This window comes from Aotus nancymaae, unplaced genomic scaffold (assembly GCF_030222135.1).
Source record: "Aotus nancymaae isolate 86718 unplaced genomic scaffold, 86718_ANA_hifiasm-v0.15.2.pri h1tg000029l, whole genome shotgun sequence".
NCBI lineage: Eukaryota > Metazoa > Chordata > Mammalia > Primates > Aotidae > Aotus > Aotus nancymaae.
The window spans coordinates 71,134,471-71,149,883 of record NW_026988442.1 but is presented as its reverse complement, the minus strand read 5'-3'; the positions used below and the strand labels follow the sequence as shown (position 1 = coordinate 71,149,883).

Sequence of the window (15,413 nt, the reverse complement as noted above, 5' to 3'; positions counted from 1 at the left end):
TATTTATTCTTTGTACATAACTACAGTATTGTATTGCATTAAAAGCTTCTTGAGGGAATCTAAGAACATTTTTCCTATACTGTCATTGAATAAAATTAAACACTGCTATTAAAAATCTTGTATATGTTTTTCCCATAAAAATTAGTGTTCAAATAATGCTTTTAGTGTAATTTCTTGTAAATTTGCAGTAAGCAACATTTTGAGGCATTATATTACTTTCATTTCCATAGATGCCTTCCTTGCACTGCATTTATAAAATATCAGGGCAAGTACAAATAGGAGTTACAGATATTCTGTTTTTGTTGTTGTTGTTGTCTTTCAGATTATTGGTGTTGAGATATGTTATTATTGTGTAAATTAAAGCTACATGTATCTAAATTCCTGATTTTTGAATGTTGGTGAGTACATTTTTTTTTCTGTCCTTAAAATTAAGTAATTGTCTTGCAAATAAATAAAATGATTAATAAGCACAAATTTTTATTCACAAAATTTATCTTTTTTAGTTTAAATGCATTAATGTGTTTTTTTTTTTTTTACAGATCTTTCCAAGTCACATATTTTACTTCATTTTTTCTCTTTCAAGTTGATAATCCGCTACCAAGTGATGCTAGACTGACTTTAGAAGAGCAGATTAAAGCTGTTAAGCACCTCTTTGTTACGAAGGTTACCTACATCATCATTTTCTGATAATGCACTTTCACTTACAAATCTTCCTGTTTTGCAGAGATAAATTCTGCTAACACACCAAATAAGAAAGTAGCAAGAAAAAAAAAATGAATAAGGTAATAAATAGCAAAGTACAACATATCACATATTTAAGGAATTTGTCAGTCTCCCCCAAAGCAGATGAATCATCAATAGTGGCTGGAAATTTGCACCACCTAAAATATTTTTGAAAAAATAAGAACTCATTCTGCTTTACTATGAGTAAAATCTGAATGCTAATATAATTTGAGAGAATTCAATTTTGTTTTTATTTTCTATTAGAACTGTAAGAAATTTACCATAGCAGGTCTTCTTGTCTGAGGAAAGCTTCATCAAGTGGGGGCACGCACATGCAGCACTCCTATTGTGATTGATCAGACACATGTGAGAGCAGGGGCCTTTGCCGTCATTAGCTTTACAAGGATTGGGAGCTGTAATTACACAGTGAAATATGAACAGTGAAGAAGGAAGAATGTATTAGGGAACCTCTGAGGTTGACAGAGGTTATTCACCTAATGATTCAAAGTAAAGTTTCCTACATAGAACCCATTAGTAGGGTGATTAATATGACAGTAATAGACAATCATACACAGCAATTACATTAATAAAAACTTTATTTCAAAGATAACTAAGAAAACTCCGTCAAATATCTCTAAGACGAATGGTAAGCATTCTATTACTTAGAAGTAGTGGCTGGGCGCAGTGGTTCCCGCCTGTAATCTCAGCAGTTTGGAAGGCTGAGGCAGGCAGATCACGAGGTCAGGAGATCGACATCATCTGGCTAATACGGTGAAACCTCCTCTTTAGTAAAAATACGAAACAATTAACCAGGCATGATGACACGCTCCTGTAGTCCCAGCTACTTGGGAGGCTGAGGCAGGAGAGTCGCTTGACCCCAGGAGGCGGAGGTTGCCATTAGCCAAGATGGCGCCACTGCACTCCAGCCTGGGCGACAGAGAGAGACTCCGTCTCAAAAACAAAACAAAAGTAGACACTTTTTACGAATTTAGCCTGAGGGGTAACCAGGAATAATGATTGAGTTTAACAGAAAATAAACTAAGACTATAACCCAAACATTGGAAGTTCCATTAGATGTTGCTATTTTCTTAACCAACCTTGCAGATTCCCTTCTTGCCTTGGCGCACAGCTTTTAAAGGCTTCCCTAGGAAACTGCTGCTACATATATACCTTTCTTTCAGACACGTGCTGTTCTTCAAAGGAGGCCTATGTGAAGAAATGTCTGTCTGCCTTCATGATTAAGTCATCTACTCCTTTATTACTTTTTCTGTATTAACAGATTCCATGGCTAAGGATTATTCCACATACACTTACTCAATTACCTTGTAAAAATAAGTTATGATTTTTCAAATTTAGAACAGAATATTACATTTTGCATCTCAATGTCATTCTCTGATGAAATCGAAAGTCTTGAGACATTTTGAATTTTATATTTCTTGTTTTGTCATGTCTTTTGGATAAGATTTTAATTGCAATTGATCAATAACTAGTATATTTAATCATTTTTATAGAGCCTATCTAGTTGAAAAAAGTCATTAGAAATAGCCTACTAAACTGAAGGCAGAAAAGAGTTATTCTTATAGCCCCATCATCAAAATGTTAGCTTTCAACTCATGAGTGGTATCTTCCAACCACATCCCCTTGCTCAAAGTAGTATAGGGTTGAGACATGCCCAAAATATGCCACCTTAGCCCATTGGAAAATGACAGAAGCAGGAAGGTCTCTGTGACCTTCCCTTCATTCCCTCTTTCCTGAAACAGGTCATAAAAACTAGAAGGGATTTTCTGACCTTCCCTGAAGCATGTCACAAAACTCCCACTTAGAGGTGCCCTTCCTATGCCTTGAAAAGAGAAACATCATTATCTCTGAAGATACAGGGACACAGAAAAGAATCTGAATAAATAGGCCTTGTCAAGTTTCCTCAAGTTTATTACCATTAGATCATACCTCCTAGCATAAAACTACCCAGATTTTAACCATTTCTTCAGGTCTTTATTCCTCAGAAGGCTCCTGTGTCATATAATACTTGTATTAGGTTTGAGTACTTCTCTTGTTAATCTGCCTTTTGTTATAGACCTCAGCCATGAACCTGGGATGGATAGAGAAAAGGTATTTCCCTCCCTCTTACAAAAGTCAATAAAATCCTGTGGGGTTTTAAAACACAAAGAATAAAAATCGAAGAGATAATAAAAGTGTAGAGGATATAAGAAATCAACTCAATTTTATAAATATTCAATGCAGCTTTTGGCAATCTTTAGCATTTCTCACATCAAGATGATAAAAGTAACACTGCCTTTTTATTTCTTAAAAACAATAAATAAATAAAGGAAAATGAGATTCACAAAAAATTCATTCTCCTAAGAAAATTAAGAACAAAAAAATATTAGACAAGAGTAGAAGCTATTGTCCTAGAGATTTATTTCTAGTACAATTTCTTTGTCACACAGAGAAAGCAGTACTTATTTTGTTCTTTATTATCTTTCAATTTTATCTGTTATAATAATTGAAGTCCCTAAGGAATCACGAATTAGAAAAGAAAGAAGGCAGGTGGGAAGGAAAGGAAGAAAGGTGTTCCAGGATAGGAGGAGGAGTGAATAAGAGGTAATGTTAAGTGTCAGATACAGTGATGTAGACAGAAAGAGAAAACTCAAATTTCTTCACATCTTAAAAAAAAAAAAAAAGAATAAAATGAGGAAGGAAAAAGAAAAAAGAAAGAGGAGTAAAAGAAAAGAGAAGGAAGAAGAAGTTTGTTCAAAAACACTAGCATAGAAAATGTTATTTCTCAGGAAAATTAAAAGCATAATCCATAACAGTCTAATGTAGATACTTGAATTTCACCTTAAACATTATTATATTTAGGCCAGAATCATATCAACTCTTCTCAACACCCTATAATTATGAAAAAGATATATGCTTTTTAAAAGCAAAGATACTAAGTTTCTTGGTACATAGTAAAGTTAAAAAAATGCATTGACTTTGTAGCCCAATATCTTATTAATAACACTGTAATGTATAATTCAGAATATTTTATGCTTCGAAGCATGAAAAATCCACAAAGAATTCTTACTTTTCATTTTCATGTCTCCTCACTTTAAAGGATTTAACAGTATTATTTCAAAGTTTCTTTCCAAACAAGTATGTGAACACAGCTACCTATTCCAATTACCAAATTTTAAAATACTGTTCATAATACTCACATTTTTATAGAAAGCAGGGATTAGCAGATAGCAACCCATGAGACAAATCTCGTCCACTGACTGTTTTTGTAAATAAAGTTTTATTGAAACATAGCCATGTGCATTAGTTTACATATTAGCTATGGCTGCTATCATACTGCAATAGTAGAATTGAACAGCTTCAATAAAGACTATATGGCCCACAAAACCTTATAACATGTATTTATTATAATTAGATATTAAGTAGCTATTTTCTAAGAGATACTACTGGGAAATCCAGTATGATTACAGAGGCTGTAAACTTCTACAAAACCAAGCCTATTCCATTTATTTGTATCCAAAAGATGGAAAAGGCATTGATCAATAGCATGCTATAATAAATCTTAACAGATGAAATATAAGTACAGCTGGGCAGACTGGGTTCACTGAAAGCTCATATTGTCTAAACTCAAACTGATGAAATATGAAACGTTAGAGATACCTGTAATGCCCCCCCACTTTTTATTTATGCATTGAATAAAACATTATGAAACACCTAATTGTTTAAAACACTATGAAAAAAAGCTGCGATATAACAGTGGACAACACAAAGTTCTTACGCCCAGGTACTTAAGGTTCTGTACACTAACCCAGTACTCAATTCTCTTCAATTCTATGGTCACTGGCTCAATTTAGGTTTTCTCCATTTCCTGCCTGGATTGTTGCACTAAACTCCTAACCAATCTTTGATATCTAGTCTCTCTGCTTTGCATACAGTTATCTTTGTAAAACACATACTTGATAATACCTGCTTTGTTTAAAAATTTGGGGCCAGTCATGGTAGCTCATGCCAATAATCCCAGCACTTTGGGAGGCTGAAGTGGGAGGATTACTTAAGCCCAGCAGTTAGAGACCAGCCTGGGCAACATAGGGAGGTTCCATCTCTATTGAAAAAAAAAATTTTTTTTTAAAGACTTCCCACAGACTACCTCACAAAGTGTCGGCCTTATCTCCTACTATTAATATTTCCCCCAAGATTCCTCAGCACTAGTCAGACTGGCTTCCCTGCTACTACCATTTACCCTCCAGCTCTTTATTCTAGTTCACTCTGTTTATTTTTGTTAAGGAAGTCATCAAGGCCAAGTGTGGTGGCTCACACCTGTAATCCCAGTGCTTTGGGAGGTCAATATAAGAGGATCCCTTGAGCCCAGGAGTGTGAAGCTGCACATCACTCTACTTTAGCCTGGGCCACAGAATAAGACTGTCTTAAAAAGCAAACAAACAAAAAATAAAACAGAAGTCACCAATCTTCCACACAAACAAAATTTTTACTCCAAAACATTATTTTCATATTTCCCTGCCATATTTAATCAATTCTCAAGTATTGTACAGATTTTCTCTAATATGTGTTTCCTTTCTTTTTACCTCTACTCTTCCAGTATATTTCCAAATTAATTTCTTCACCTTGAATGATTGCTATGCTATGTAACTGGCACTCTGTGATATTTCCCCAAATATACCCACCTCTCTTTCTAAACACAAATCTATCTTCCAAGCCTCATCTACCACTTTCCTTCTACATACACATTATGCACACACTAGAATGCATTCCTCATTATTCCCTGAATATCCAGAGTTTATTCTTTTCTACCTCCACATGGTGTAGTTTTCTTCCCTAGAATTTCAACATCAGTAACTTTTCATTAACCTTTCTTCATGACCCAGCTCAATTCATCTTTCTGCCATGAATCATTTTCAAATGAACCAGCTAATGCTGATTTCTTTCATCATGAAATATTGGTTATAATTATTGCTTTCACATCAATTAGAGAATTTATTGGTTGCTGTCCTATTTTTCTAGTTAGTGACATTTGTTCATGTATCTTATATTAGTATTTGTTGTTCTTTCTAGCTAAACCAGTGGTTGGTAAGCTTTTCCTGTTAAAGGCCAGATGGTAGATATTTGGACTTCTGCAGGCCTTACATTCTCCATAGTGATTATTCAACTCTGCTACTGTAACACAAAAACAGCAATAAAACGATAGGGGAATGAAGAGGTGTGACTGTGTTAAAATAAAACTTTATTTATGAAACAGATAGAGGACTGATTTAGCCTAAGGGATGTAGTTTGTCACTCTCTGAGCTAGATAAATGATATGTTGGCAGGAACTAAGACCTATATGCATACACATTGCTTTTTTCCTAAAATGTCTATAATATCCAATATTGTGTTAGCTGTAAGGACATTTGGGTTCATATGCATGTACATAAATGTATATGAGTATATGTTCTAAAATTGCAGCAATCTAAAAATCTAGAAAGTTAATCTTCTGAAGCACATTATAGCTGCAGGTGAAAAGATTAAATAATGCATAACTACAATACTTTATAGGAGAAACAAATGTTAATTGTGCAATCACACAAGACTGATGTGTGCTCTGTGAAGAAAAATGATATTATTAAATATAATTTCACATTTGATGCAAACTGTATTTAATTACAGTCCATTTCTCACAGGGGGATGGGCAGCACTTTAAAACTAAACAACTAGTTTTTCAGTAAATTCAAATATAATACACATAAATCTTCATGTAATATAAAATATGTATGATATTTATTTACCTAATAAAACCATGCTCAAAGCAGAATGCCAAGATCCAATTTATTTGGTAAAGAAAGATTGTTCTCTCTCCCATGTAGTCATTTTTGATAGTAACTAATATTCATCCTGTTAATGACCTTATTTGTACAAAAACAATCACTAATGTAATAAAATAATGTTTCTTTATTAGTAATTTTCCTTTAGGAAAGGACTTAATACTTTTAAATTAAGACATTTTCAGAAGTACTTTGCAATTAAACACCAATCTCAAATCATTTTTTCCTCTATGATGAACATCTTCAAGTGATAAGTTTAACATTTCACATTGAAGAACTTGAGTGAATTACTTATTTAAAACATACGCACATAAAATATATGCAAGTAAAGAATGTTTTACTTTCACCAGATTCCAACAGTACCAGTTATGAAGCAGCTACTTTCCTCAAATTATGTCATACTTTATGAATTAATTTCATACTGTACTCTACCAAGTAGAATATAGCATGTCTAAAAATTTTATCTCATCTTTTACAGGTATTTCTACAGAGAGAATTTTTAAAAACCACAAAAAATATTTATATCTGTATACATGTTTCACTGTAAAAGGATGAAACTAAATATGTAATATAATGTTACATTTATAGGGGAAATGTGTCTTAAAACACCAACAAACTTTCACTTGTTCTAAAGATATGACCTGTCTTTCATATGTCTTAATTTATTCTCTGTTTATTCCATTTGCTATATGCTTTGAAAGAAATAAAAAACATATATCAGGGAAGTTTCTATCTTTATAATGATTCTATTTTCACAGCATTTTTTTAAAAAAATCTAGGACAGTTGTTCTCAATCAGTGGTGATGAAGGAACATTTTGGAATAAATTGAAACATTTTTGGTTGTTATGATTGAAATACTGTTGGCATCTTAGTGAAGAGAGATGAAGAATCTAATAAACATCCTACAATTTACAGGAAGGGTAGCTAAGAACTATCTAGCCCATAACTAAGATTTATCTGGTCCAAAATGTGTAAAGTGCAGAAATTGAGAAACCCTGATTTTGGAGTAGAACTAGGGAGTCTGCATTTTAAATAGGGCACATGTTAGATCAAATAAATTTCATACTGATAGCATATGACACTAGAAACTAGTAAACAGTGGGAAGAACAATACAATATATTATGTATGTGTGCAGCCTCTATTCCATATGTTATCAACTCAGCTAAAAATATATATTATATCTTATACATATGAAATATATATTTCATATATATATTTCATATATATTTAATTATATATATGAAATATATATGAAATATCTATTTATATTATATTAAATAGATATTTCATATAGAGAGAGAAAGATGTAAGAGAGAGAGAAAGAAAGAACAATTTAATTTATATGGCAAGTAATCAGATCTTTCTTTTTTTCTTTAACTTTCATGTTAAGTTCTGGGGTACATGTGCAGGATGTGCAGGTTTGTTACACAGGTAAACATATGGTTTGCTGAACAGATCAACCAGTCACCTAGATATTAATCCTGGTATCCATCGGTATCCATTAGCTATTCTTCCTGATGCTCTCTCTTCCCTACCCCCACCCCCAACAGGCCCCAGTGTGTGTTGTTACCAACCATGTGTCCCTGTGTTCTCATCATTCAGCTCCCACTTTTAAGTGAGAACATGTGGTGTTTAGTGTTCTGTTCCTGCTTTAATTTGCTGAGAATAATGGCTTCCAGCTCCATCCATGTCCCTGCAGAGAACATGACCTCATTCCTTTTTATGGCTGCATAGTATTCCATGGTATATACGTACTGCATTATCTTTATCCAGTCTAGTTAGTTTTGTTTGTTTGTATGTTTTCTGTAGAGACAGGGTTTCGCCATGTTGCGCAGACTGGTCTTGAACTGTGAGTCCCAGCGATTTGCCTGCTTCAGCCTCCCAAAGTGCTGCGATTACCAGCATCAGCTATTGGGCCTAGACTAGATCCTAATATAGCAAATTGTGGAAGCAAACAATTTGAACAACCTGCAAATATTTGAGATTCACCTCCACCATGCTGAAACATGTTTTTGAGGCTATTTCTTTTTGACTAAAAAGAAAAAAAAAACCTTTATTAATCATATGAAAAGTATTTCTCATAATTTCTAATTGAAAATATCAATAGTCCTATATGAAATCCCTCATCCTTCAGGTTTTGTAAGTGATACTTTGTCCTCTATGGAGCAATAGTATCACTAATATTCTTAGAATATAAATTTTTTTTGTTTTTTATTGTGAAAGAAGATTATCCTGTTTTCTTAGAGATGTTGTCAAGAAAGGTTTAATTTTCTATAGAAATATTTTTCTGATGCAATTGGAGGCACTTAAATCATTTCAATGTTGAAGTTACTGTTTGAAAACAGCTTGCAATTTTCTCATAATGGACAAGTGGGATTTTAAAAGTTAAAGAAATAATAATGTATTTTGTCATAATATGCTAGAAAATGTGCCAGTTTTATAAGCATTATTTTATTTATTCTTCTTAATGGTCACCCTTGTTTATAAAAATAAATTGCTTTCATTTTGCAAAGACTAAACTTAACTTTGAGAAGGTAAAAAAGATTCAGTCAAGATCACAACAGTATTAAGAGGAGAACAGTAAGATTCAGATTCCAGAATCCAGGCTTTAACCACTGTAATACGCAACTGCTCTAGATGAAGCAATTCATTTAGATTTATTCACTCGTTCATTCATGGAGCAATTCATTGATGTCTTATAAAAGGATGGGAAATGGAGACTGAGAGTATAATTTCTATAACTATATTTAACCTAATTATTGTTGTAACTGTGGGAAAACCTCTCAATGTCTTATTCATTCTCTCTTTTTCTGGGTTTTGATTTTTTTTTTAAGTTTGTTATATTATTATCTAAAACACTGTATATTTACCAGTTGCTATGGTTTTCAAAATCAAATTTAAAAGGAGCAGTTGAGTCAGTAGCCTTACTTTGAAAGTAAACTAAAATGTTCCTGCCAAAATAGTACTATTTTTATCAACAAATATTTAAGACCCCTTTAAACCAAGTTCTGTTTAGATGAAAAATAAGTTTCTACAAAAAGAGAAAGACATCTTATAATTGGTGCAAATCTAACAGATAAAGAGTTTGTGGCACGACACTGTATATTTAAAATAACAATCACATTTTGGAAGTATTTTTTTTTAAATCCAATTACAGCAGCTAAGAAAAGAAATACAAAAGAAAAGAGAAAAACTCAGGTTGGTAGATTCTTGCTGGGTTTGTGAGAAAATTTAACTCTGCAGCTGGAGTGGATGAAGAACACACCTTTGGGCTGGGAGAGGACACAGAGAAGAAGGACATGGCAGATGGGTAGTACATTTATACTTTCTTCATGCTTACACACAACTCCCTTCCAGGGTGGGGGGAGGAGAGTTTGATGGCAAAGTGCAAAACAAAGTAAGAGAATTGTGTATCTGTGTGTCTATCTATCTATCTATCTATCTATCTATCTATCTATCTATCTATCTATCTAATCTAATCTATTTAATTTACTTAACAAATACTTATGAAGTGCTTAGCACTTGCCAGATATCTTCTAAGTGCTTAAAAGAAACTAATGTGGTTAGGCACAGTGGCTCATGCCTGTAACCCAGCACTTTGGGAGGCCGAGGCAGGTGGATCACCTGAGGTCAGGAGTTTGAGATCAGCCTGGCCAACATGGTGAAACCCCATCTCTACTAAAAATACAAAATTTAGCCAGACATGGTGGCATGCACGTATAATCCCAGCTATTTGGGATGCTGAGGCTGGAGAATTGCTTGAACTCGGAAGATGGAAGTTACAGTGAGTAGAGATTGTACCACTGCACTGCAGTCCGGGTGACAAAGTGAGACTCCATCTCAAAAACAAAACAAAACAAAAAAGAGAGACTAATGTATTTAATCTTCACAACAATTCCATTTTATACATCTACAAACAAGCAAACAAACACAAACTAATGCAGAGAAACAAACTACTACTCATGCACTAGAAGTCAGGATATGACAAATTTGGAATTTGAACCCAAGTAATCCGGCTCTAGACTAAGCTGATTGCTATAAAGGTATTTTTTGGAATTTACTGTTTGAATGAACAATATAGACCTATTTAATAAATTATATTTTGTAGTAAACAGAGTCAAAAGTCATACTAATATCTAATGTTAGACACATTTAGGATCACGAGGACATATGCAAACAAACTCACTGGAATTTTTCTCACTAAATTTACCACTGACCTTCTTCCAGGTTGCCTAATCCAACAAATACATTTATGTCTTTATTTTTAGTCCTAAAATCTCTGGTCTCCTCTTTCTGAGCATCCTTCTTTGCCTTTCTTTTTAGTGTTGGAGTTTTCCAAGGCTCTATCCTTGCCCTTTTTCATTTTCTGTAATAGTCATAAGAAGTCTTATCTACCTTTTGCCTTCAACCTACAATTGAATAACTATGAAAGCTGTAGCTTTAGACCAAACTTTCCTTCTTTTTTAGCCCTAAATATTCTATTGAATCCTGTAAGTATCTCAAATTCAGGACATTCCAAAGTTTAATTTTTCAGTTAATTCTTTAAATCAAGTGTCTGCAAACAATGGCCTAAAGGCTAATACTGGCTTATGAGCAACTTGTTTATACAGTTGGAAAAAAATCTAAATGAAGAATACTATTTCATGGCACATAAAACTTGTATGAAATTCAAATTTCAGTGTCCAGAAATTAAGTTTTATTGGCATACAGCCACACTTATTCATTTCCCATATGACTGCTTTCACATTACAGCTGCAGCAGAGTAACTGCAACAGAGAACACGTGGCCCGCAAGTCCTAAAATATTCATTAATATTATTTGGCCTTTCACAGAATGCATTTGCTGACCTCCTCCCTTAAAGCCATCCCATATTCTTTCTCCTTTCCCCAGATTCCCCACTGAAATCTGTTACTACTTTTTACTGATTTCACCTCTAAGTATATCTCATCAGAAACCATTTCACCTAAAACTATCTCCCAGATTTTGGCATCAGCCACCTCCTGATCTACTGAAGTAGCTTCCTGTGATGGTTGACTTTCTATGTCAACTTGACTAGCGTAGAGAATGCCTAGATAGCTGGCAACACATTATTTCTGAATGTGTTTCTAGAAGAATTGAGTATTTGAATTAGTATACTGGGTTAAAAAGTTCCTGCCCTTGCCAATACAGGGAAGCATCATCCAATCTGTTGAAGTCCTAAATAAAATGAAAAGGTGGAGGAAAGGCAAATTTGTCTTCTGTTTGAGCTGGGACATACATCTTATCCTACACTCCATCACTGGTACTTCTGGTCCTGGGCCTGTGAACTCCTGGACCTGGACTTATACCATTACCCACCTACCCCTCTCGGTTTTTAGGCTTTCAGATTTGGACTGAGTTACACCACTGGTTTCCCTGGTTCTCCTGTTTTCCTATAGTAGATTGTGGCACTTCTTGGCCTCCATAAGCACAGGAGTTAATTTCTATAATCTCTCCCTCTCTCTCTCTCTGTGGGTGTGTGTGTGTAACATAATATGGATACAGACATATTCTATACATACATACACACACATACATACACACTTCAATCCTGTCTCTCCAATCAATCTTTTACAAATTTCTATCATGCAAATCTCTTTTTTTACTCCATTGACCAAATATTTTCTGTTTTTCTCCTTTTCCTAGAGCAATAGATCTGAAGGCAGCATCATATATCCTGAGAATTTGTTAAAGATGCAAAATCTCAAGCCCCACCTAAGATCTGCTGAATCAGAATCTCTGGGTAACACCTACCAATATGTGTTTTAATAAACCCTCTGTTAATTTTAATGCACACTCAAGTTTAACATCATTGGAATCATTTATCCCAGAGGATAAAACTCTGTATTTCTTTGTAGGGACATTGAGTGTGAGCATGATCTGACCCCTGCCCAATCTTGTCCTTGATTTATTCTTTCCTTACTTGTAGTTGCTTCAATCTGCAAATGAGGAAATAAAACTCCTCCAAGTTAAGTAATTTACCTCAGGTAGCATGACTAGTGAGTGACAGAGGGAAGAATTAAACTAAGCTAATCCCAAGGTTTGTTTTGTTTTTAGGACCACACCCTGCTACCTCTTAAAATACGCGTACTATACTCTTGCATTGGAAATCCATCCATTGTAACAATGATTTTATTCATCCTAATTGTTAATTTAGTCTGTTCCTCTTTTTAGACTATAAACTCCAGGAAGGTAAGGAAGTTGTCCAAGGAGAAAGTCAATAAAACACGACTCTCTACTGCCATCTAGTGATAAGATGCAACAATTTCAAGAAGAATATACATGCATTCAATGTCTTCTGCCTGTAGAGTGTAATGAGTAAGACACAAGCTTTGGCTCCCTGGGTTCAGATAACAGAATGATTATCCCTTGGCTATTAGACCTTGAGCAATTTACTTAGTATTTCTCTGTCTTAGGTTCCTCACATGTAAAACTGGGTTGCTAACAATTTTTCTCATGGAAATGCAATAAGGATTATCAAGTATTAGCTGCTATAATTATAATTATCAATATTGTTAGAAAGGACTTAGCTAGACTCTACAGTTGACACAAAGAAATAAATGAAACATTGTTCCTCAAATATTTTATAATCTAGGTGAGTAGATAAGACAGGGTTAGGAAACAATTAATGAATAAATAAATAAATAACCATACAACTGTAAATGCTGAGTCCTTATGGTGTTAACCATGAACGTAGAGGAGGTAAAATTTGAGTTAGTGTAAGAATTTATAATTGGCATGTGTGAGAAGGAGTCTCAGATGGAGAGCTGTTCCTGCAAGTCTTTGCACACATTGAAACTAACACCTGTAAAGGCCTAACAAAAAAAAAAATAATGGAAGTGCTCATTTATTATTACAAAGTCATAATCACAAAACCATTTTTATTTAATGCTTCATTATTTAAACCCAGATCTCATTATTCAAATAAAAACTAACATATGACCCAAAAAGTGTTTGCTGTAAATGATTTTTGTTTGTTGGTGTTGTTTTTTAATATACCTGAAACTTAATTAATAATCGTATTTTAATGATAAAAATATAGTTAGACTAGATGGCTTCATAAATGTGAATTTTTCATTTTCAGCTTAAAAAAAACCTACACTGATGTTGATATTTATAAAAGTAGCTAGTATATTTAAATAAGTACTCTCTATACTAAAAATACATTAATATTCTCCTGTATATTTACTCAGCAGGTGATTAAATAACAACTATATGCTATAAATTCTCAATACACACAAAATAACAAAAATAGAGAATTTAGGTTAAAGTGTACAGTTATTAGTCCAATTGATATAGAATTAATATAGATAAATCTTCCAAAAACATATGGAAATAAAATGGAACTATTCTAAATAGTGTGAAACTATAGTACATATGAAATTATAGTTCCAAATACCCCAATACTTAATACTCAAATTTTAGTTATCATGATAAAACTAATACTTTGTGCTCTTTCTCCTTTACATTTTCTTGTTTTACTGTTTTTTTTTTTGGCAAAGAAAATGTCATATGCCTAAAACTACTCCCCCTTTTCTCTAATCTCTTCCCCTCCTCAATCTCATCTTTACTTTAACTTATAAACACATGCCTAATACATACATTCCATTGTGTTACTTCTATGATTGGAATATTTCATGACTGCCACTACTGTCTTTGCCAACAGCACAATATACAAATGTACTAATCAGAACTAAGAGCTTCTCTGGAGGTCAAAGTATAAGGCAGAGGAGCTGGGCATTGAACTGATGGTTCCAGCCTCTGTTCAGCCTCAGTTAGACCACCTACTATGGTTTAGCTCTCTGTCCCCAGCGAAATCTCATCTCAAATTGTAATTCCCACATATTGAGGGAGCGACCTGGTAGGATATGATTGGATTACAGGGGCTGTTTCTCCCAAGTCGTCCTCCTGATATTGAGAGAGTTCTCACGAGAGCTGAGGGTTACATGTGTGACACTTCCCCTTTGCCTTCCACCATGATTGCAAGTTCCCTGAGGCCTCCACAGACTTGCAAGACTTGGAATCAATTAAACCTCCTTTGTAAATAAATTACTTAGTCTCAGGTACTATCTTCAAAGCAGTGTGAGAACAGACTAAATACATCACCTCTAGACTAAATCTAATTTACTCGCGTTACATTTCTCTCTTTAAATTCTGTATAGATTTATTTTGCTAATATTAGATTTTAAATTTTGGCTTCAATAGTCACATTTTGGTTGCTCTGTCACCAGGCTGGAGAGTAGTGGCACGATCTTGCCTCACTGCAACCTCCGACTCTCTGGTTCAAGCAATTCTCCTGCCTCAGCCTCCCGAGTAGCTGGGATTACAGGCATGCGTCACCATGCCCAGTTAATTTTTGTATTGTTAGCAGAGACGGGGTTTTACCATGTTGGCCATGATGGTCCTGATCTCCTGATCTCCTGATCTCCCCTCGACCTCCCAAATTGCTGGGATTACAGGTGTGAGCTGCCGCGCCCAGCCAGTTGCAGATATTTTCTTATGGTTTTGATTCCCTATTATACCATGAATTTTGGTGGAACTAGAACTACATTGTGTGTATATGCATATCTCTCGAAGGGTATAGATGTTTGGGTGCAGTGGCTCACGCCTGTAATCCCGGCACTTCGGGAGGCTGAGGTGGACGGATTACGAGGTCAGGAGTTTGAGACCAGCCTGGCCTATATGGTGAAACCCCGTCTCTACTAAAAATACAAAAATTAGCTGGGCAAAGTGGCACACACCTGTGGTCCCAGCTGCTCGGGAGGCTGAGGCAGACAAATTGCTTGAACCCAGGAGGCAGAAGTTGCGGTGAGCAGAGACTGTATCGTATCACTGCATTCCAGCACGGGCAACAGAG

The 15,413-nt window shown here is 34.6% G+C and overlaps 1 protein-coding gene across 1 annotated transcript in view; it reads right to left on the bottom strand.

The window, feature by feature from the left end:
- The window catches only part of LRP1B (LDL receptor related protein 1B), a 1,560,879-nt gene that overhangs the window by 584,571 nt on the left and 960,895 nt on the right, over positions 1-15,413 (bottom strand). Inside the window, exon 29 of the mRNA XM_064382912.1 lies at positions 1,005-1,136. Coding sequence (XP_064238982.1) covers positions 1,005-1,136 — 132 coding nt within the window. The remainder of the gene's footprint in view (positions 1-1,004; positions 1,137-15,413) is intronic.